Genomic DNA, 23,011 nt, shown 5'->3' on the forward strand with positions numbered 1-23,011 from the left:
AATCTTTTTTGACACAAAGACACTGGATTTTAAACAAGAACAAACATCTGAATTTATTGAATGTTTGCACATGAACTCTGAATATTGATCCTAATTTATTGCTTTATTTATTTTATATTTATTTCATTATATTTTATTTCTATTATTTATTTATTGTTTGAAATATTCATTTATTTATTTTTTTTTAAAGGTGTGAAAATAAATAAATAAATAAAATAAACACCAGTGAGGACGACTCAGGGTTAAAACTGAACACTTTATTTAAACAGTTGTGCAGTAAAAACCAGCAACTCAATACGTTTCATTTCCTGTTGAGAATCAATTAATGACCTCATCAGACGTTTCACTGCTGCGAGACGCCGTCGACCCTTCACGCAGGGTTTATAACATTCAGCCTGTTCTGATCAGAGAGAACACAGACCGCAGCTTCCTCATGTCGTCAGGTCGAGTCCTCTGACCTGACGAGTCACGAGTCACTTGGATGTGACCTGACATCAGTCCACTTGACGTGGGCGGTGTTTACCCAGGAACAGCTGCACGCTTTGAAGCCAGTTTGACAAAATGGCCGAACGGTGGAGTTACAACTTCCTGCTGTCATGATGATGTCATGGCACCGAAAATCTATTCAGTCCAGGAACACCGGGAACGTCTGGAAGCGCTGCAACACGACATTATTTTATCATTCAACTTTGCGGAGTGCTAAACAGGAAGTTAGCCACTCGACCGGAGGAATTCTGTGGTCCGGCTGCTCTTTGGGCCCCATGACGTGGAAGATCCACGAAATTTTACCTCAGGAGGTCGAACTATTTTTGCTGTTTTGGTTTCATGTTGCGGTAAGCCGCAGGCCTTCAGGAACGCCGCTCAGCCTCACTGCGGCCACTCGCTGTGTTACGGTGAAAAAATCCCTGCAGCCTAAAAATCATTTGCCCCATAACCCTCCGTCATAAAGAGACGTCTGAACTGTGGGCAGGACGAAGTTTTGATACAGGGAGGGTTTATATTTTATTTCCTCAAGCCGAGAAATTTTTAAAAAAATCTGCAACGTCATCACGATGTAAAGTCTAACCTGAGCAGGAACTGGTGGGCGGGGCCAGCAGGAGAGACACTACTGCACATGTTCAGTGGGCCACACACCACAGAGGTAAACCTGGAAGCTACAAACGTTTCAGCGCCAGGTGAGCGGTGTCATTGGGATGAACAGAAGCCATGTTGGATCATGTGTCCAGGTGTTTTTATACACCGAGCGACAACGATAAGAACGTGGCCCCGCCTCCAATGAGACTTTGCAGATCCCAGGATAGGGAAGGAACGGTCCGGCTTACTCTGCTTCTGATTGGCTCACCCTGACATTCTTACTCTGACCAATCCAACCAACAAAGGCAACGCGTGTGAGCCAATCAGAGGGAGAGGGGGGCGGGTTGTTCCTGCACTGTATCCAGGTCTCGTTATACATCCGAGCACTTTGTATGTGCGAGAAGAATTTGACAAAAATAGAATTACTGTTGTTTCAAAGGAAACGACCGAGTGGAAGCTGCGAGCCAACTACGTGAGACTGTCAGTGACTGAAACAGCAGGAGCATGAGAGCGATCCTGTCTGCAGCTTCCTGATCCGTATCAGCCGCCGGTCACTATCAGCTGTTTCCATGACGATCTGAATGTGTCCAGGTGTCAGAGAGCTGTGACTCCTCACGTCAGTGTTCAGTTTAGTCCGGCTGGAAGGCGACATTGACGGAGCCGGTGTCCAGGGGAGGGTGGGGGAGTTGGGGGCAGCTCTTCCTCCTGGACTTAGCCAGGACGCGGTGGAGGAGGCTGGGGGAGCCGCGAGGAGAAGCTGCCGACCCCCCCGCCGCTGAGGGCCCGTCGAGTCCCAGCGGCCGGCGGATGCTGCTTTTCCTCAGCAGCTTGGGAGTGCTGCGACCACTGCAGGAAGAACACAATAAATCCATTTGAGCTCGGACGTGATCCACAGACAGGAAGTGAAATCAGCTGATCATACAACTGAAGAATGACGAGTGTGAACATCCCAACAGTCCTCTACAATAATGTAAAATATAAATAACTTTAAAGTTCAGCGCAGAATTTGTCAGGATGTGTTGAAGAATATTGGAACAGTTAAAACATGACGCAGTGAACAAAGAAAAATCTGCAAGAAGCAGAAATCTGTTAAAAACAACTTGAAACTGAACCAATAAAAAAAAACCTGTCGTCTTGAACATTAAAGCTTCTGTTTCCAGAACTGTTTTCAGTGACGTCACACTGATCAAAGAACGCTGTATAATTATTAATGAAACATTTCTCAGCAGTGACGATGATGAGCCGCTCCACTGTTTATTTTAATTCAGCTCAAACTCAGCTACGAGTTTGTTTTTTTATTTTGTCAGTTTAACAGTCAAAAGCTGCCAGGAGCCCGAAGTACGAAACAAACGACACAGCGACTGAAAACCGTCAGTGATAACGACTCCAAACACAAACAGCAGAAGAAGAACTTCCAGTTCTGTTAAAGGGAAATTTCGGTTTATTTCAACCTGTCTCCTATCGTCCTAAATTTGTTTCAAGTGACTAGTGACATAAAAATAATAGTTAGCATGTTAGCCGTTAGCCTAGATACAGCCGGGGCGCATAGTAGCGTCAGACCTGTTAAAACGTAAGTGAACGGGCAACCTTCAAGTGCAAAGTTAGTCCACTAAACAAGCTTTTTTTCCACAAAGACCGCCTCATATCGTTAGGATAAATGTCAGAGAACATATAGAAAACCACATGTAAACATGTTGTCTTACCTTACCGGTGTGCTGCCATGTTTGTTTACCATCTAGCTCTGCTTTCCAAAGCGCGGCCGAAATATATCTGGCGAGCTCTAGATGAAGCCCAGCTGGATACTACTCCAGGTGGAGGTGTCTCGTCCTCGGTCACATCCAGACCTTGAAAATAAGGCTGCAACTGGTCCCATTCCTTGCAACAGAGGCATTCCTCTTCTGTGGGCACTGGGGCACAGCATTCACAGGTACACCACCAATCTCCAGAGCTACGCAGCCTTGCAGCAGCCATTCCTCCTCTCTCGTCCTCTACCTGTTGCGCCTCTCTCTCTCCTCGTCCGTTCTTCAATTTCACGAAGCTCTTCGTCAGTGCATTCTGGCTCAAATAAATAAGGGCGGCCATCAAACTCTGCAAAATCAAATTCCTCCTCCATAAAGTCGACGTCTGGCAAAAAGTCAGCCATTATTCTATAAATCTTTCATAAAATAAATGAATGAACTTTTCAGGCTACTGTCCGGTTCTGCCTTCCAGCTGTTGCTGCTTGTTCAGGCACGCTATGAGATCACTGCTTGTTCTCGCCAGATATATTTCGGCCGCGCTTTGGAAAGCAGAGCTAGATGGTAAACAAACATGGCAGCACACCGGTAAGGTAGGACAACACGTTTACATGTGGTTTTCTATATGTTCTCTGACATTTATCCTAACGATATGAGGCGGTCTTTGTGGAGAAAAAGCTTGTTTAGTGGACTAACTTTGCACTTGAAGGTTGCCCGTTCACTTACGTTTTAACAGGTCTGACGCTACTATGCGCCCTGGCTGTATCTAGGCTAACGGCTAACATGCTAACTATTATTTTTATGTCACTAGTCGCTTTAAACAATTTTAGGACGATAGGAGACAGGTTGAAATAAACCGAAATTTCCCTTTAATGTTGTCATGCAGGTGGGCGGAGTTACCTCGTGCAGCCACAGGGGGCGCCTGCTGTCATCACGACTGGCACTGACCCCCTCCTCAGCAGTGTGGGCGTGGCTCTGGATGAAACTCCGCCCTGCAGCACAAAGACGGTGTTATATCAGAGCCAATCAGCTGCTGAGTCAGTGCAGAACCAGTGGACAGATGTTACCTGGAGCGGCTGCACGCAGGCTGCAGGGAAGAAACCCTCGCTTCCATTGGTCAGCCGTCCGAACCACCAGGTCTCGTCCTCCTTAAACAGAACCAGGATCAGGTCTCCCTGGTTCAGGTCCAGCTCCCTCTGCCAGCAGGAGCGGTGCTGCGTCACTGCCACCACCACCTGCCAACCACAGTGCACACCTGTTCACCTCTGCCAGCACACTGAGCCCCGCCCACCTGCATCACCTGCATCACCTGCATCACAGGACACTGCTGCTGACTGGTTCATTAAAGGTGTGTGTGTGTGTGTGTGTGTGTGTGTGTGTGTGTGTGTGTGTTTAGGTGCACATGTTAACCGTTGATCAGTGTGTCGCCTTTAATCTGCCTTAAATAGCTGCTGCTCAGCAGGCTGTAAATAACAGAGGTCAGAGGTCACGGTGATGTAACACTAATGAACACACACACGCACACACGCCGGTCCGTTCAGGTGAATCGACACTGATCAGCTGTGTTGTCAGATGTTTCTGAATCTTTATTTTTCTCTTCCTTCTTCAGAGTGACATCATCCTTATTTATCAACCAATCACAGGTGACGAATCATCAGACTCATTTCAGTCAGACTGGACGACTGACAGGGCTCAAGTGCCGTGACCCCTGGAGGACCTGAACCAAAACCACCACTGAGAGACTCAAAACATAAAATTACACAGAGATTCAAAACCAGCACTAAGACATTCAAAATGAAAACAGACCACAGAAAGAATTTTAAAAATCCTTTAACTTTAAAAACACCTGAACTCGTCAGTGATTTATTTTTCAAATATTTCACATTCATCTGTAATTTAAGGGAAAAGTCATGAAGCCCTTAAAATCAACTTCATGTGCTCTTTAAGGGCTTTTTAAATTAAGGACTTTTAAGGTGTTTAGATTTTTTTAATGAAGGATCTCTGGAAACAAACACACTGCTGCAGATGAAGACATTACAAAGATGCTAAGGGTTATTTAAGGGAACTTTAAGGGATGGATGTTTCATTGTTTTCAGTCACTTAGTGATAAAAAATAAACAGTGACCTTTGACCTCACTTTACCTTCTCTGCCTCCACATGTCTCGTCCTCGTCCGCGACCTGCAGACTGACACACACACACGCACACAGGACAGACACCGGTCACCTCATCAATACGTCCACAGTGACAGAGTGAGGACTACAGGTGTGTCATCACCTGAGTGAGGATGGACTCACCTTGTGGGGAGAAGACGGTGGTATAAACTTCAAGCTGCTGGTCGCTCTGTCTGTAGATCTGCTGCATGCTGCTCTCACACACTGACACACACTGAGCTTAAATACCTGCTGCACTAATCCTGATGAGTGTGTGTCTCTGTAACACACACACACACACACACACACACTGAGGACATCAGTGGTTCAGGACTTCCTATTGGCTGACAGGATTTAGTGAATTTACTTGTACCCTTCATGTTCGTGCATCAACCAACAGAATTGTTCTGAATTTTCCAGCGATTGAATTTTACACTGAGACACAAGTCCTCTACCTGCTCAGGTACTCTGTCCTCTACCTGCTCAGGTACTCTGTCCTCTACCTGCTCAGGTACTCTGTCCTCTACCTGCTCAGGTACTCTGTCCTCTACCTGCTCAGGTACGCTGTCCTCTACCTCCTCTACCTGCTCAGGTACTCTGTCCTCTACCTGCTCAGGTACTCTGTCCTCTACCTGCTCAGGTACGCTGTCCTCTACCTGCTCAGGTATGCTGTCCTCTACCTCCTCTACCTGCTCAGGTACTCTGTCCTCTACCTGCTCAGGTACTCTGTCCTCTACCTGCTCAGGTACTCTGTCCTCTACCTGCTCAGGTACTCTGTCCTCTACCTGCTCAGGTACGCTGTCCTCTACCTGCTCAGGTACTCTGTCCTCTACCTGCTCAGGTACTCTGTCCTCTACCTGCTCAGGTACTCTGTCCTCTACCTGCTCAGGTACGCTGTCCTCTACCTGCTCAGGTACTCTGTCCTCTACCTGCTCAGGTACTCTGTCCTCTACCTGCTCAGGTACGCTGTCCTCTACCTGCTCAGGTTGTGTTGGATTTGTTACAGTAACTGGATTCAGTCTCAGTAAATCCTGAGGAACTCTGTCATTAAACAGAACTCAGTCAGTGTGATCAACACGTAAATAAATGATTATTGATCGTTCATTCGAAGCGTCTCAGCTTTGGTCTGTAAACATTCTGTATTGATGTGTTGGAGGTGATTACATTTATTAATGGGTAAAAACTGAAACTGAAATAAACTGATGAAGGAGTTTGTCACAGGTGAGGTCAGGTGTGTGTGTGTGTGTGTGTGTGTGTGAGAGAGAGACTGTGTGCTCTGTGCTGCGTTCAGGGTCAGTCTGTGTTTAGCTCATGTGCTGATCTCAGGGTTAAACCAGTTAAACACACTCAGATCAGGTTTATATAACAACTGTTCCTGGATCAGATTAAACTGGATTAAGACAATAAGAGGACACACACACGCGCGCGCATGCACGCACACACGCACACACACATACACACACACACATTTTCAGGTGACATTAATTTCAGATGTTCTGATTCTGGATCTGAATAATCAGAAGTCGAGACTGACGTGTAAATGTTTGTTTTATTTTAGATTTGTGTGTAAATATAAAATCAGTATCTGATTATTGAGAAAATGACACTGATCTGAACACGCTGAAGAACAGCTACATCTAGTGGCTGTTAGACGAACTGCAGCTCAACACAGAACAGACCTGAGATCAGTTCACGCGTCACACAGTGATAAACAGAGTGTTGAGTTAAATTGTGCTCTCAGCGCACTCGGTCCTCACAGAGACATTAAGTTATCAGTGTGAGTTCAGTAGAGCTTCATGGATGCTGCGAACAGCTCGCTCAGGTCCTCCTCAGTGTGCTCTCTGGGAGACAGTTTGGTCACTCGCTCCTGAAACACAACAACAACAAGATCCCTTAAAAAAAAAAAAACATGAAAGTGAAATATTTTACAAATCATGAAAGATTTAAAATGTTTTTAAGGTTCAGGGATTTTCTTTTATCCTTACTCCTTTAAAAGCCCTTAAAATGTGCACATCATTTACTTTGAATGTCTTAAAGTGGCCTTAACTATTCAATTAAGGTAAATAATCAATAAGCAAACAAAAATAAATAAGCAAAGAAATTCCCTGTCATGGTGACGTGTGTTGATACAAACAGTCAGGGCTGTAGTTAAAGTATTAACTGCGGGGGACACCGCCCACAGACATGTCTAACCCCCCCCCCAATACATACTGATAAAAAATAAATGTTTGGAAACTGCTCCGCCGTCAAAAATCATCATTATCAGTTGAGTCATAAACAAACAGCTTCTCTGTTTCAACATTTTCATGTGAATATTCTAAAACATTAAATGAACACAGGAAGTGTGACGATGAAAACTGAACTAACACAAACGACCGGTTTGATCATCTGAAACTTTTACACATGACTTGAAACTTTCCCACTCTTCTGAGGGTCAGTGAAGTGACACACCTGAGGGATGGTTCCTTTCACCAGCGCTGGGATGTCGTCTTTACTGTATCCCACAGCTCCCAGTCCGTCCTCCACCTGCAGGTCAAACAGGAACTGACGCAGCGTGTCGGCCAGAACAGCGCCCGCATCCTCTCTCTTCACCTGCCGAATGTCTGCACCTGAACGCAACACAGAGTCTGTTACTGCACCTGAACGCAACACACAGTCTGTTACTGCACCTGAACACAACACAGAGGGTCTGTCAACATGTGGGTGGTGTGAGGAATACTGAATGTCACTGAACGCTCCCCATACACTGTATATTTGAATAATAAAGATGGCCGACGTGTCAGCTCCCTGAAGGTGAAGCTCAAACATCTGAGCGCCCTCTGGTGGCTGGCTGGTCATAAACCTCTGAACATGTTCCAAGTAAATTAAATGTTTCCCTCAGATGGTTTCTGTCGGTTCAGTTTATCACAGGTTGTTGATTCGAGTGTTTCTGATCAGTTTGTTTTTTGGTTGCCGATAAACGAACTCCGCACACTGACCGAATCACATCTGAACAACAAAGTACTGATTCAGGTTAAATCCATCTGAGCCAGATTTCACTATCTAAGAGCATCTGTGTGAGAACGACGTGTTAAGATGAAGGTTAGCGTCCATAAGGCTGGACGCCACCACGCTGGAGCCCCGACGCTGCTGTGCCGGTTGCTATGGCTACAGGTGGAGCTCTGCTTGTGTCGTGTCATTTACTATAAACTGTATCATACTGTGCTGTTTTATATTGAATGATCCAAGACTGTCAGGTGAACAGGTGAACAGGTACCAAGGATCTCTGCAGCCTCCAGGTGGCGCTCTGGACACATTGGGGCTGTGAAGTTGAAGACGGCCGGAGATGTGAGGACAACTGAGAGACCATGAGGCTGTGGACACACACACACACACACACACACACACACACACACACACACACACACACACACACGCACACAGTGTGTCACTGTTGATTACCGACCTGTTTGGTTTTAAATTTTCAAAGCTAATGAGGTGGATTTTATAAACTTCATACCAGCAAATCTCTGCAAACAAACATTTTAATATATTAATAATAATCATTAAATAAAACCTGCAGTTTTCTTTTTTTTCTGAAACTCTTCATCTTTAATGTTTTATAATATAATTCTTTTAATATTTTATGTTTTTCATGATGTTTGATAAAAACTGTCATATGAACACACCGACTTAAAACTAAATTTGTCCAGAAATGAGTCAAACTCATTTATTTATTTTGTAAACAGGAAGAACAGCAGCTCTGGTTTTATGAAGTCCTAAGTGGAGTTCCTCAGGGAACCTGTTCGGGTCCTCTGTGGTTTTCCGGTTTAACAGTTCAGGTTTAACTTTTCATGGTATCGTCTCATTTTCTTGAAACCAAAAACAAACAGTCAATGGACTGAGAATATTTTCTGTTTTTGTCTTTCATTAATTTTCTACACCTGAGCCTCATTTCTTATTTCTGATTCTGTTTGTCCACTAACGCTAAGGAGCAATGATCTCATGTTAACAGGAGTTTTAAGAAAATATGATTGTGGGACTCATTAAAACATTTTTTTGAATGTAAACATTTTTGATTTCAGTGACTTCCTAAGCCAGATTTTGACTGATATCTGAGAACCACAAGTGTGGGACTGTTATGATGTAACATTCAGGCAGCTCAGTGTAGTTCCATCACTCACCACCAGAGGGTGCTCCACATTGTAACCCTTCGCTGAATGAGTCTTCACGCTACCAGCGATTGGATACGACATGCCATGACTGCAGAGAGAAAACAACACAACAAAACATTTCTATTCAGCCTTCAGTGCTAAAATGTATCCCTTAATTGTTTTTAAATGAATTTACCAATTAAAAATGATGTAATTTAGGTGTCCCTGTCGGGGTTAAGGAGTTAACTAATAAAAAAATTCATGGTTCATGATGCGTTTAAGTATTCTTGAATAGATCATCTGCACAGGTTAGGGACTTTTAAGTTGTTGTTTTTTTTTAACCGTTTAAAAATCCCCTAAACCGGGGCGTCGGTGGCTTAGTGGTAGAGCAGGCGCCCCATGTACAAGGCTGTTGCCGCAGCGGCCTGGGTTCGACTCCAGCCTGTGGCCCTTTGCTGCATGTCACTCCCTCTCTCTCCCCCCTTCACACTTGTCTGTCCTATCAAATAAAGGCTAGAAATGCCCAAAAAATATCTTTTTAAAAAAAAAAAAAAAAAAAAAAATCCCCTAAACCATGAACCAAATAATATGCAAATTAAATGGGTTCACTCCAAATTTGGGAACAATTAATCGACAAAAAAAAGGATTATTATATTTAAGGGTTTTATTAATGTACTATCACCACAGTTGAGGATTTTTTAAAAAAGGTAAACACCCTTAAAAGGAGCAATAAGCGAAATTCATCATTTCTAGATTGAAGGAATTAAAAAATTGCTATGTGAAGAACTAGAGGTGTAATTTCATCTGGAGTATAGCATGACCTCACACACCCTCTGTGTGTTGATCTCCAGCCCCTTGTTTACAATCCGGTCCAGCTGCGCGTTCATGTACGTTCATGTGAATCGCCTGTCGGAGCCCTTGACCCTCCCTCCCTATAAAAGGCTACAGCCAGTGAGCAGTGGCGGCGGATATTTTCGAAATGAAATGGCAGAGAGCGGAACGTCCACCTGAAGACGACCAGGATCTGACATTACCTAAACAACGGTTGTTGGCGAAGAAGTTGTCGGATAAAGAAAGGGACAGAACTCGGATTAACATTGGCCTTGCATTTCCAAGGTGGAGAGCACTGTGAGAGCTAAAGGGGCTACAATCTGACTCGGAGCTAGCTCTTCTTCTCCTGGACAGGTACAACATAAAGTCAAATGTCTGTTTTAATTAGTGTTACAGTAACGTTAGGCACATGTCGCTATGTCGGTTCAATTGAATTTAAAGTTACAATCGTAGCATGGGTTAATGTCCGGAGCTTGAGTTATTAGCGGCTCGGTCCCAGCAATGGGTCAGGAGTTTCTGTTGTGTTAGGTGAGTAGCCCGGCAGCCCAGCTAACATTTGCAATTAGCATTGTAAAATGTAGCCCGGCGGGCAGCCTGGCGGCTGTGTTTAGCTATTCCCCTGCCTACTTCAATGATGATGGTCCCTGTAATAAATGTAATATATTTGCTGAGATGGAGGCGAGGCTCAGTGACTAGAGGAGCTGGTAGAAGCGCTCCACAGCTGCAAGCTACTCCAGTAGCCGTAGCAGCTCTAGTGCTAACTGTGGGAGCTAACGCTAACATTCCTCTCTTCTCCGGGAGCCTGGAGCCCGTGAAGAGTTGGAATGTTAGCATAGCAGCCGACTAGTGCAGGCTAATGTCCCCACGCCAGAGCTCGTCAGAGCTCGCCAGAGCCGAGAAGCAGGCTCCCGGAACGTTAGCATAGCAGCCAGCTAATGCTAACGTCCCCACGCTTCTCGGCTCCAACTCACTGAGCCTGGCGGAGAAGCATGAGCCCGGCTCCCGGCTCAGTTGGAGCGTTACCGTGGCAGCTGAGTAAGTGCTAACGCTAACAGGAAAGCAGGGAAATAGCTAAACACAGCAGAGACCGAGAGTGAGTGAAAGACATTGCTAACTGCTAAACTAAGTTGGCTGTTCAGGTTTTATTTCCTCGCCCCTGTAGCAAGTGAATCTGCCTACAGTGAAAGCGGGGCTAACCGGTGCTTCCTCCTCAGGCTCCACTTCACTCAGCTGCCAGCACAGCCAGTTAGCCTCCGTTTGGATCCAACCGGAGCACCGAGCCCTGGTTTGTTATTCAGGTTAAAGTGGGAAGAAGCAGCGGGTTTATCGGGCAGCTGAGTGAAGTGGAGCCTGCGGAGGAAACACCGGGACCGTCTGGATGTGATAGTCCGTGGAGGTGCTGCGGTGCTCGGCTGCACAGACGAGGTGAGTGGGGGGGTGTTGGAGTGCAGAGGTAGAGGGAGGAGTGGCTCATGACACACTTTGTTTTGGTCTACAGGCAGTGCACAACAGCAAACCTAGCAGTGAAACGATTTCGCATATTGCCCCTTTAAAAATGACAAAATAACAAAAAGTTGGCGTTTCATGGTTTTGTTTCTCACCACAGATGGACTCCGGCGTTTCCGAAACCGATGCCAGCAAACACACTGGCCAGGTGCATGCTGGACCGAGCCTCCAGATCCTCAGGGTCTCGCACCGCTCTGTAAACAACCAACCAACCAATCGATCAGTCAGACATCCTGCTCCTGAGGTTTTCTGCTTTACAATTTTAATATTTACCACGAAGTGTCACTTAAATCTTTATTTAAACATAACTGTTTTAATAAATTAAGTTTGTTTTATTTAAATTAAATTTAACATTTTAAGTTAGTTTTAACAACATTTCAGACCAAACCTTAATAAAGTTAAGTTAATCAATCTCTGTAACTTTTGAGTATTTAAACTCTTTCTAAATTAATCAAGATGCTGGTAAGAATTTATTTCATGACCTACAGTCTGTAAAAACATTGAACCCTCCTAACACGCTCAGACGGTTAAAACTCAAACAAACAAACAAAAACAGGATAAAGCCTTAAACCTCAGAGTGATGGTTGTTTACATGAGGAGGGCAGCAGCTCTGGATCAGCACTGGAGTTCCTCAGGGATCATGTTCGGGTCATCTGTGGTTCTCCACAATTCACATTCACCTCCAGTTAAACTTTACTCACCGTTTCATGTACTTAGCGACCACGTTGAGGGCGTGGCGCGACCAGACATCACTGATGGGGTTGCTGCCCTGGTAGGCGGGGCGGTTGATGGGGTTGGGGGGGCAGGGGCTCCTCTGGTTGTAGGGCAGCGCAGTGTACGACTCCAGAGCATGACTGAGGGAATAAAACACAGATTATTATCGGGATTATTTTGTGACTTATCTGGTAACAACTCATTACATCACCACCACAAAAACAACGAGCAACTACCAGCCTGAAATACCCACATCTTTGTTCAAGCCCCATATTCTCAAAAATACTGTAAAAAATAAAAACAACACACATACAACAACTTAAGCAAATAGAAATTAAGTAAAAATAATAAATGACATGATAAAAACAATCTTCTAATTAACTGACTGAAGATGAAATTTAAAAAGACAAAAGTTCAAATAAAGATTTAAACTGTCCTTGTGTCTCATGAGTCTCATGAAATCATTAACACACTGTGAACACATCACTGAGACGCTCTGATACTGTCTGTAGGTGAAATGTTGCTCTGATCTGAAAACACTCTGCACGGTCAAAGGTCACGGCTGCTCCATAGCGAGTCCACGAGCCCACGTTCAAACCAGAGAATAAAAACTTCAGATAGTTTGAGAACCTTTGAACGTCGACAGAATCAGCCTCTGCTTGTTGACAGTAAAATGATCTGAACATTAAATAATCAAAACAAATAAAAATAATAAAAATAACGTCATGCTGGACGGACAGACCAGAGCACGTCGAAGCCGCTGTTGGCGGCGACTCTCTCGGGCATGCTCAGTGTGTGCATCGGGTCCACAATGCCCAGTGTGGGTCTGATGGCTCTGCTGGCGATACCTGAACACAAACAACCAATCACAGCTCAGACTGATGCTGTGATGTCACCGTTCAGACTTCATTTAATGAACTGGGAGTTTTTGGAGCACAGAGACTTTAAATATCACAAACGTCTTCAAACAGCAAAGTTTTCATGCTGAAATCAAAAATGTCACTTTCACCTGTTTTAGCTTTGAGAGGCTCGAAGTCAAAGATGGCGACGCCGGTGGTCTCACTGCCGGTGCCGGCGGTCGTAGGAACTGAGGGACAAAGTACAGATCAGAGAAAACACATTAACGAGGAGACTCTTCACCTCTGACATCTTCGCTGTGTGAGGAGCCTTGAACCCACGCTGCCAGATAAGACAAGAAAACATCAGCGGGTTCTAGTTTCAGACCGTCTGAAGGATCTGCAGCGAAACACTGTGAAGAATCGTTTGTTCTTCAGTCTCACGTCTGATCATTAATGAACTTTAGTTTAATCCATGTTTTCATTCACTGCAGTTTGGATTTTTGGATCAATGGAAGACGTAATGTGACCTATAAACAAACAACAGGGCAAAATTAATTTAATAAATCATAAATGAACAAAAACAAACTCAATAAAAATGAACAATTAAATTTGGTTAAGTTCAGAGATGAGACTGAAATCCTCACATTCATGAACATTTATGCAATTTTTTTTTGTTCAGCAGGAAGAAAAGAAAATAATTTACTTTATTAAACTGAACTAAACTAATAAAAATGATTAAAGTTGGAAGTGAAAATGACTTTTAAAGATTAATTTGATAAATGTTTATATTTGACCAGACTGGAAGAAATTAATCTGAAATAATACATTTGAAAATCAAGTCTATCTAAAAAATTTAACCATTTGTATTGATGTTATTATTTATTATTTCACAACTCACAGACACAAGCTGCAGGTCGACATATTTATTGCATCATATTTTTTAATATTCAGCAGGAGGGACAAAAATAGTTTTATTAATTTACATAAATATATTTAATTTAACTGATGCAAAAAATAAGAATCAAAGGCAGAAAGTGAAAATTAACCCAAAACCCCTCAAAATGTTCATGACGAGGACAGGACAGAGAAATAACAGATTTCCATGTAAAAATCTACTTAATCAAAAAAAGTAATAATCTGCATTGTTGTTAATATTATTCAGTATTAGTCATCTCACAGACACCAGATGTTGTATGTATCTTATATGAACTAAATAATAATAATATGTAATCAAGTTAAACATAAATATAAAAAGGTATTAAGGGCTTTCTTTTCTTCAAAGTTTGGCTAGAAAGACAGAAGTGGTTTTATCAATATATTAATTAAATAATTTAAGTTAGAGAGGCTTTAAAAAAATAATCTGATGGAATATTTATTCAGGAAGGTCTGAGGAAAAATGAAGAATATAAAACAACTGAATAATTTTATTAATGTTTAATTAAATTTTAATAAATGGTTAGTTTTAAATCTGATAAATATTTGAAACATTAAATGTATAAATTGTATTTGAAATAAAGATAAAAGTAGTTGTAGTTATGTTGGTGTTTTTGTTTCCTTATCAATAATCAAATGTTTTTTTAATTCATTTTCAGAATCTGATCAGCTGTTACCTGCGATGAGTGGCTTCAGAGCTCCGGTGATCGGCTTCCCTTTGCCGATCGGAGCGTTGACAAAGTCCAGGAAGTCGGCATCGGGGTGACACGCGTACAGATTGGCTGCCTTACAGGTGTCAATCACAGAGCCACCGCCCACCGCCACGAACACGTCGAAGGAACCGTTTTTAGCAAACGAGATGGCGTCTTTAAAACTGTAACAGACAGACAGACAGACAGACAGACAGACAGAGGACGACACCGTTGTTTTTACAGTGTAAATATTAACTGATTAAAGTTACACTGTAAAAAATGTCCACACCAAATTCACAACAAAACTTTTACTGAATTTCACCTTTGACCTCGTCCACTGTGACGACTGTCTGTCCACTCTTCTTTTATTTTTTCTAATATATTTTATTTGTTGTGTCGTTAAAAAGTCTTTTTTATGTTCTTTTACTTCTATTTTTTGTGAAACAAATATTTTTGAATAAGATTTTATAATAGTTATAATATTATTTTCTAAATGTCAGGGATCTGATTCTGTTTAATTTAACAAACTGAAATAATCTCAGTTTTCAGTTAAAAATTTCAACAACACAACAAATAAGACTTCATAATGTCACCTTACTTTTATAAACGTTTACTCACTGTGTTACTTCCTGTTTACATCGTTGTACAGTTATATATTTTTATTTTACATCACACATATATTTACATTTCATGCATTCCTGTTTACATTACCATTTATTTATTTTGCCATCCACAAATATATTTTATATTTCTGCACTATTTTATGTCTTAGACTTAATTTGTGTTTTCATATTTTAGACGTAATTAATGAGTGTTGTTGGAGGACGCCTGAAATCTAACGACTGCTTCTCTGTAATGGTCGTGCACGATAATAAATAACTAGGAAACTTTTCAGATCCAAAAAGAACTGCAGATAAATGTGACTTAACATAAAGCAAAACTCCATACATAAACTACATAAAAAGCTAATGTTGTCCTGTCAGAGGCCAGTCTGCACGGCTGCTTATTATCCTCATAAACCTGCATGAAGCCACAGCAGCATTTAAACACTTCAGAAATAAAAAACAACATGTAAAAAGCAGCTTTCGGCTGCAGCTCAGGACATTTAGGACTTTAAATAAAAAGTCATTTCAAACGTTTCATGCAAACATTTTAGTGACTGTCAAAACTACACGTGGGACCATAACTCCGACGTCAATCTAATCAGAATTCAAACTTTGTCTCAGAAACCACGTCTAAACTCTGAAATCAGTGAAGAAGAAGAATTGTAGGACCAGTGAGTCCTCACAACAACAGTATGGAAACAGGTGTAAGGCCTCATAATGTAGGATCACCGGATTAAATAGCAAAGAGTCAGATACACTCTAAAGTGTCCTGATAAAAATTAACCCTTTGTTGTCTCTACATGGAAACCTGGGAGTCCATTACTGTTGATTTTTACTTTAAAAACTAAGTCCTCCTCTCTCTCTGACTTCTACAGGAGCTTGGAAAAGGAAATGTTTCCTCTGATGAGACGCCACACAGACAGAATGAGTCTGTTCGGCTCAACATACGTGAGCAAACACTTCCTCTGTTAACGCCGAACAAAAGCAGACTGAGAACCAAAATGGCCGACAGCCATCTTCGTGATGTCCTTTGCTTCTCAACCACCAAGTTTACACGTGACCTGCCAGCCACCCTTCAGTCCATAGAATGCTGTTTCCATTTGAGGTGAGTTAAAAATATATTACACAGTATTCATGTGTTAATCAGCTGGTGTGCAGGTACACACGTGCCACAAGTATCAATAATGTGTTGCATCACTTCTGTCACGATGTGGCTTCTGCATACAGTGACACTGACTCTCTTGTCTACGCGTGTTTCTTCTTAACACACGAAGGAGTAAACATCGCTGCGCACACACTGCGCAAAATCAGCCGGCTGCAACTTTCCCTACTGTGAGGCAGATTCAGATTTGTCCGCATTTTTGGCACGAGTGGCGTCAGATCAGCCGCCGCAGCTGGACTGTCAGCGCCGCTGATACTCACCAGAGGAACTGACTAAGAATAATGTGCTCCCAGTTAATGAGCCCAGTTGAGTCCATTAGAGTCGCTAACATTTTCTAACAGACGTTACTTGGTGTGTTCTGAAGCCCATTAACTTCCATAACAAGCTTGAACTGCACCATCCCACTGACTGTTCCCTCTCACCGTCCTGACTGAGGACTAATCTGAGGCTGCTGCTCTGAGAATGAGCTGTCAGCCCTGTGTTGAAGAAATAATGAAATCCATTCATGTGAAGCTGTGATGTAGGCTGGTTTTTTCTTAAAGCATATTTGACCAACTTTCTAACTTTAAGACACGACAGGCTTCACAGCTCAGCTCAGGTCAGTGGCCCAGCCCTACGGATATTTGTCTGTATGTGGCCCTCTGTGAAAAAAGTTTGCCCCCTGCTGTAGAGAGTACATGGACTGCCCTCATCAGCAAATTTTTTGTTACTGTCTCTACACCTGACAGCCAATCAGAGAGCAGCAGGTGTCTCACCTGGTGTCGGTGGGCTCCACCCGCACGTTGTCGTACACTTTGTAATTGACTCCGTTCTTGGCCAGAGACTCCAGGACGGCCTTCACCGGTGGGAGACGGGACAAGTTCTTGTCTGTCATCAGACAGACGTTCCGAGCTCCGAGGTTCTGCAGGTCCTGCAAGAGAACCGAAGAAAAACTTTATTCATATCTAACGAACAGACGGAGAAGTGTTTAACAAAGTGCGTTTAACAGACTTTATTTTATCAACACACACTTCCTGTCCTTGATTAACTGCTCGCTCAGATCACAGTGTCACAGCGACCTCACAAACTGGTGACCCTGCGATCAGGATGTCTGATCAGCTCAACATGTGTAACTGCAGAATCAACCCAGAGATTTTGTCCCTTTAATTCTGTCTTACCTGACACACACCGGCTCCTGCTGCTCGCCACAGGAAGGAAACAATCATGTTAAAATGAGAAACAAACGGAAAAAGGTCGATCATAGAAAGACGGCCTACTGATTGAGAAATGGTCGTCAGCTGAGCTCTGCAGAGGAAGACATGATCAACAGGACAGTTTAAGAGGTTTGATTTCTGACAGACCGACCTGTGACACTTCACATTCAATGATTTCAGACAAAATTGTGTACGACATGATGATGATGATGATGTTTGGTTACCATGCCGATCTCCCTGCTGACTCCGTCTCCATATCTGATGTTGGAACTCGCCATCTGACAGAAACACACAGCACGTCACTGATCTGATCCGAGGACCAGGGTAAATACATCACAAACATTTTTTAAGTTTTAATTCCGCGAGTTAAAAACTACGATGTAACACTGATCACTGGGTCTCAACCAGTCGGTTCATCTTGATTTTGGTAGCAGCACACCTGTTAACTGGAAACTAACTGGTTCATCTTAAAAGGAAAAAATGTTAATGAGGTGAAACACAAAGAAACTTCTTCTCTGAGTGCGGCGCTCACTGACTCAGTGAACTGTTAGGCCACATTTCAAACATCTGTTCAGAGGAGACGTTTTAATGTTCTGTGATGGAAATGTCTTTATTTTACTTTACGGTGGCTTTGCTGTTTGTCTCCACAGTGAAAGTTGTGGATGGTCCCAACAGCAGCGTTCCTTAGTGTCCCCATGTTTGGTCCCCCCTCTGTTGGGGTACCTAGCACACAGATCTGGTACTAAAAGGTGGAGCTAGAAACCCTGCAGTCTGATTGGTCAGTAGAGGACGCTCACTCTGGTTTTATGTAACCTCTGTTCATACATCAGTAAACTACAACTATAAAATGAAAGAGAAAAAATAACTTGATTCACTGGGCCGACTGCCGGCAACTTTTAAGGTGGAACGTTAACTTGTAATGTTACTCAATGCATGAGCTGATGACGTGAATCCATCAGCACACCTTAAATTTCACTGTGACAACTTTGACCATCACTTTAGTTTTTATATGACACACACTTTTAGTAATGACTTTAAAAATATAGATTCATTTGGAGCGGATTATGTGAAGGTCATATATTCTAATCCTCACTTCCTGTGGGCTACAGCAACACTAAACCCCTGAGCTTGCCTGAGAAGGACTAAATGCACAAAGCTGCTATTTTGAAATATCCCATGGAGAGAGACTCTCACTGCAGCCTGTTCTATTTTGTTGTGAAAATGTGGGCGTGCAGCCTCGTTCTGTGGACGATAAACCAGGTGCAGACTTCCATCTGTGTCACCGCTGATGAGGAAATACAGCGAGTGCTGGACGGAGCAGTGAGTGACAACAACCCCGCCCACATTTAAGAGGACTGTCTGAACACACCGAGGGTCTAGGTACCATGTCTGAAGGCTTACTGCTGGTTCCAAAGGTGCTGGACTGAAAGAGCTTTATTTGTCAGAGTGTGTGGTCACACCAGGCTCACATCAGAGACCAGGCCTTTAATTGGGACCTTTTAACAGAAGTTCTACAGTAGACTGTTTAACTCCGTCATGAAGCCGGAATGTTTGAAATATAATAAAGTTTAAAATATTGATTCCATTTAAAGTTTACATTATTTTTATTTTTCACTAAATTCTCAGAAAACCTTCAGACACCAGACGACTCCATCGTTCTGACATCTGAGACACTGACAAATAAAATATATATGAAATATTAATGAGCTGAATGTTTGATCTGTGCTGTGACTTCACTGCTGCCAACGAGTTTCTATGAACCATTTGTTGAGTTACCTCGAAGGCATAGTCAGTCTTACGGACAGTGCAGGTCGCAGCTCCGGCACCTGCAGGAGAATAATAACAATAATTATATAACCAGCAGATTATTGATGGACGGATAGAAGATATCAGTTACTGATCCAGATCAATCAGAATCTGGGTTTTGATGATTGAAACATGTGGTGATCAATATCAGTTTAGAGAAACAAAACTGCCTCTGTGTTGTCCTGAGTAAAGGTTTTCAGTCAGTCAATCAATAACACTGGTCGATCAGCAGAAGTTACTTATTGATAAACCCACCGTGTGTGTGTGTGTGTGTGTGTGTTACCTTGGTGGAAGGTGTTGGAGTGAGCAGGACATCTGCACCTGTTCACACAGAGCAGAACTCCAGTCAAACCTCTGCACAGTTCATCGTTCTAACCCACCGTCAGTACGTCGTCTCTGAATGAAGGGAACCTTTAAAACTTCATCCTCAAACTGACGACATTCTGTCAGTGAATAAACTCTGACAACCATCGTCTCTGCTCAGCGTCTGATGGTTGTTGTTCTACACAGATGGTTTCAATTTAATCTTTGATGTTAAACACAAGATGAAAAACTAAAGACACACCTGAGGCAGCCGCCTTCACCTTAAAGGGATAGTGCACCCAAAAATGTAAATTCAGCCATTATCTACTCACCCATATGCCGAGGGAGGCTCAGGTGAAGTTTTAGAGTCCTCACATCACTTGCAGAGATCCAAGGGGAGAGGAGGTAGCAACACAACTCCACCTAATGGAGGCTGACAGCGCCCCAGATTCAAACGTCCAAAAACACATCATTGAAACCACAAAATATCTCCATACTGCTCGTCCGTAGTGATCCAAGTGTCCTGAAGCCCCGACATAAAAAGACGGCTACAGTGAGGCTAAAAACAGAGTTCAAATGAGGTTTTTCCAAACAACTTTTTATGTCGGGGCTTCAGGACACTTGGATCACTACGGACGAGCAGTATGGAGATATTTTGTGGTTTCAATGATGTGTTTTTGGACGTTTGAATCTGGGGCGCCGTCAGCCTCCATTAGGTGGAGTTGTGTTGCTACCTCCTCTCCCCTTGGATCTCTGCAAGTGATGTGAGGACTCTAAAACTTCACCTGAGCCTCCCTCGGCATATGGGTGAGTAGATAATGGCTGAATTTTCAGTTTTGGGTGCACTATCCCTTTAATGCCAGTTAGATTTAGACTTTTTAAGAGTTTCTTAACATCACTTAGAATGAAATTTAAAACCAATTTTACAATGAGCAAAACTGAACAGCAACTAGAATCACCATCAAAACATGATGATGTCACAGTCAAGCTGACCTTTGACCTTTTGACCTTCATTATTTTATCCTGTTAGACATTTGTGTCAAGTTTGGTCAGAATTAGTGAATGAATTCTTCAGTTATGGACAAAAACATGTTCTGTGAGGTCACACTGACCTTTGATCTTTGACTGCCAAATTCTAATCAGTTTATTCTTCAGTCCAGGTGGATGTTTGTGCCAAATTTGATAAAATTACCTTTAGGTGTTTTTGATATATCGTGGTCATTAGAACAAGACAAATGTAAGGTCACAGTGACTGGTCACACAGAGCATGCTCAGAGCACACCTTTGACCTTTGACCAGTGAAAACCAATCAGTTCATTGTTGAGTCCAAGTAAATGTTTGTGCCAAATTCGAGGAAACTCCTTCAGGGGATACTGCCTTAATGAGAATGAGACCGATGAAACTGTCAAAGGTCAAAGTGACTTTTGATTTTCGACCAGCAAATTCTAATCAGCTCATTCTTCAGTCCAAGTGGACGTTTGTGCCAAATTTGAAGAAAAGCTCTCAAGGTATCATGTTCATGAGAACGAGAAAGACAAGGTCACAGTGACCTTTGACCTATGACCACCAAATTCTAATCACTTCATCGTTGAAATGCCCTGAAGGCGTTCCTGAGACATCTTGTTCACAAGGATGGGACGGACAGACGAACAACCCCAAAACATGACCGCAGCGGCTGCAGCTATCAGGCTCCTCCTCCAGGACCAGGTTCTGTCTGGGTCAGTCTGATCTGGACTAGATTCACTGACACGGTCAGAAACTGTTTTAATATCAAGTGATAACTTAAAGTTAATTATCTCACAGATTTTCATGTTAAGTCACCATCCAACACTAAAGGAGGTCACGCAGAGGTCACGCAGAGGTCACGAAGAGGTCACGCAGAGGTCACTGAGTCTCTGATCAAAGTCTCTGTGACGTCTGATACAAATAAATTCACAGCCTGGTTTCAGCTCAGCCGACACTGATCAGGTCCTGTCTGCTGTTACTGAGGCAGAGACCTGACACATGTTCAGGTCAGGAGACTAGGAGACTTTGTAGAGACCTGACACATGTTCAGGTCAGGAGACTAGGAGACTTTGTAGAGACCTGACACATGTTCAGGTCAGGAGACTAGGAAACTTTGTAGAGACCTGACACATGTTCAGGTCAGGAGACTAGGAGACTTTATAGAGACCTGACACATGTTCAGGTCAGGAGACTAGGAAACTTTGTAGAGACCTGACACATGTTCAGGTCAGGAGACTAGGAGACTTTGTAAAGACCTGTTTAAAAGCAGAAATGAAGTTTTACAGAGAGCCAGACTTTGAGCCGAATCATCAGAGACTCGGACCTGATGTAGAAACTGACCTGATCTGAACTCTGATCCGAGCGGAACCGGAGCTTTAACCTGAAGACATTTTAAAACAGCAGATTTCTGAACGGAGTCTGGCGCCACCTTCTCCCCTCCACACAGAAAAAGAACACATGGGAGCTTCTGCAGGCTGTTACGTCACCGCGGGTTGTTTACGTGTGTTTTCAGGTGACCTCAGGTTTGAATCTCAGGTGTCAGGTGTGTGCGTCAAACTTACGCCGCGCGCTCGAGCTGTCTGAGCAGGTGAACGACCCGGTCCCGTCCCGCCATCTCTGTAGAGTCGATGTGAAATGATCCGCACGAGCTGCTCACCGAAATCAAAATACTGTGACGTCAAGTTAACGACAGGACACGACTCAGTACTTCCGCCTCCGCATTTCAGAATAAAAGTCATGTGTCTCATATTAAAATGTCACTAAGGGATTTTAATTAGATTTTAAGGTTGTGGTTAATGGATGAATGATTTTTATTAAAAAATATTGATGAGGGGTTTAAAAGGACAGAATTCTCATCATTAATCAAAAATCATACACACAGACTTATTCTCTGGAAACAGGATCAACCTGATAAAGTGGGACACGCAGACCTCCTGTCTGTCTCTGTGAGCTGAAACCATTTCCCTCAGTGGAAACAAAGCTTTGATTTACTTTAATTTCACAGATAAGAAACAATAAATTGTGAAGACAATAAAGCCTCCACACACTGTGTGTGATTTATCCTGGCTGAAATATGAGCAGAGCAAATCTCTGCTAGCTGCTAGGCTAGTGTGTGTTCAGTGTGTGTTTTGAATAAACTAAACTTTACAGCACTTCACAGAAACTCTGCCGCCCTCTAGTGTTTAGGAGGTGTAACTGCAGAGTGACACAGACACACCACCACACATATAAATTCTGCTTAAGCGTCATCGTTTATATCTTGACATGTGACGTGTATACCTCCACTCTGAAAAATCAACACCGAGCCCATCAGAAGAACATATGTA

The 23,011-nt window shown here is 43.0% G+C and overlaps 2 protein-coding genes across 2 annotated transcripts; both read right to left on the reverse strand.

Annotated features, from left to right (window-relative positions):
- Positions 1–247: 247 nt before the first annotated feature.
- si:dkey-97a13.12 (jouberin) lies at positions 248–5,231 on the reverse strand. The gene is made up of 5 exons (XM_049599355.1): positions 5,107–5,231; positions 4,953–4,996; positions 3,878–4,045; positions 3,711–3,802; positions 248–1,920 (listed from the first exon to the last, which is right to left on the reverse strand). Exons 1-5 carry the CDS (start codon positions 5,171–5,173, stop codon positions 1,704–1,706), a joined length of 588 nt encoding a protein of 195 aa, XP_049455312.1. The 5' UTR covers positions 5,174–5,231; the 3' UTR covers positions 248–1,703.
- Positions 5,232–6,492: 1,261 nt separating this feature from the next.
- adhfe1 (alcohol dehydrogenase iron containing 1) lies at positions 6,493–22,383 on the reverse strand. Its single transcript, XM_049599334.1, has 14 exons — positions 22,247–22,383; positions 19,660–19,697; positions 19,347–19,396; positions 17,795–17,848; positions 17,133–17,287; positions 14,596–14,792; positions 13,156–13,233; positions 12,889–12,994; positions 12,134–12,286; positions 11,528–11,626; positions 9,126–9,204; positions 8,219–8,315; positions 7,414–7,571; positions 6,493–6,829 (listed from the first exon to the last, which is right to left on the reverse strand). The coding sequence occupies exons 1-14, from the start codon at positions 22,297–22,299 to the stop codon at positions 6,746–6,748; spliced, it is 1,401 nt and encodes a 466-aa protein (XP_049455291.1). The 5' UTR covers positions 22,300–22,383; the 3' UTR covers positions 6,493–6,745.
- Positions 22,384–23,011: the final 628 nt, after the last annotated feature.

This window comes from Epinephelus fuscoguttatus, linkage group LG15, assembly GCF_011397635.1.
Source record: "Epinephelus fuscoguttatus linkage group LG15, E.fuscoguttatus.final_Chr_v1".
Classification (NCBI taxonomy): Eukaryota; Metazoa; Chordata; class Actinopteri; order Perciformes; family Serranidae; genus Epinephelus; species Epinephelus fuscoguttatus.

What these genes read in the sequence shown, in the direction of transcription:
- si:dkey-97a13.12 (XM_049599355.1), bottom strand. Translation starts at nt 5,173, where the DNA reads ATGCAGCAGATCTACAGACAGAGCGACCAGCAGCTTGAAGTTTATACC. An exon ending in CACCGTCTTCTCCCCACAAG is followed by an intron (nt 4,997 to 5,106) that starts GTGAGTCCATCC and finishes TGTGTGTGTCAG; the next exon opens with TCTGCAGGTCGCGGACGAGG. An exon ending in GACATGTGGAGGCAGAGAAG is followed by an intron (nt 4,046 to 4,952) that starts GTAAAGTGAGGT and finishes TGTGGTTGGCAG; the next exon opens with GTGGTGGTGGCAGTGACGCA.
- adhfe1 (XM_049599334.1), bottom strand. Translation starts at nt 22,299, where the DNA reads ATGGCGGGACGGGACCGGGTCGTTCACCTGCTCAGACAGCTCGAGCGC. An exon ending in GTGGAGCCCACCGACACCAG is followed by an intron (nt 14,793 to 17,132) that starts GTGAGACACCTG and finishes TGTCTGTTACAG; the next exon opens with TTTTAAAGACGCCATCTCGT. An exon ending in AGCGGCTTCGACGTGCTCTG is followed by an intron (nt 12,287 to 12,888) that starts GTCTGTCCGTCC and finishes TTATTCCCTCAG; the next exon opens with TCATGCTCTGGAGTCGTACA.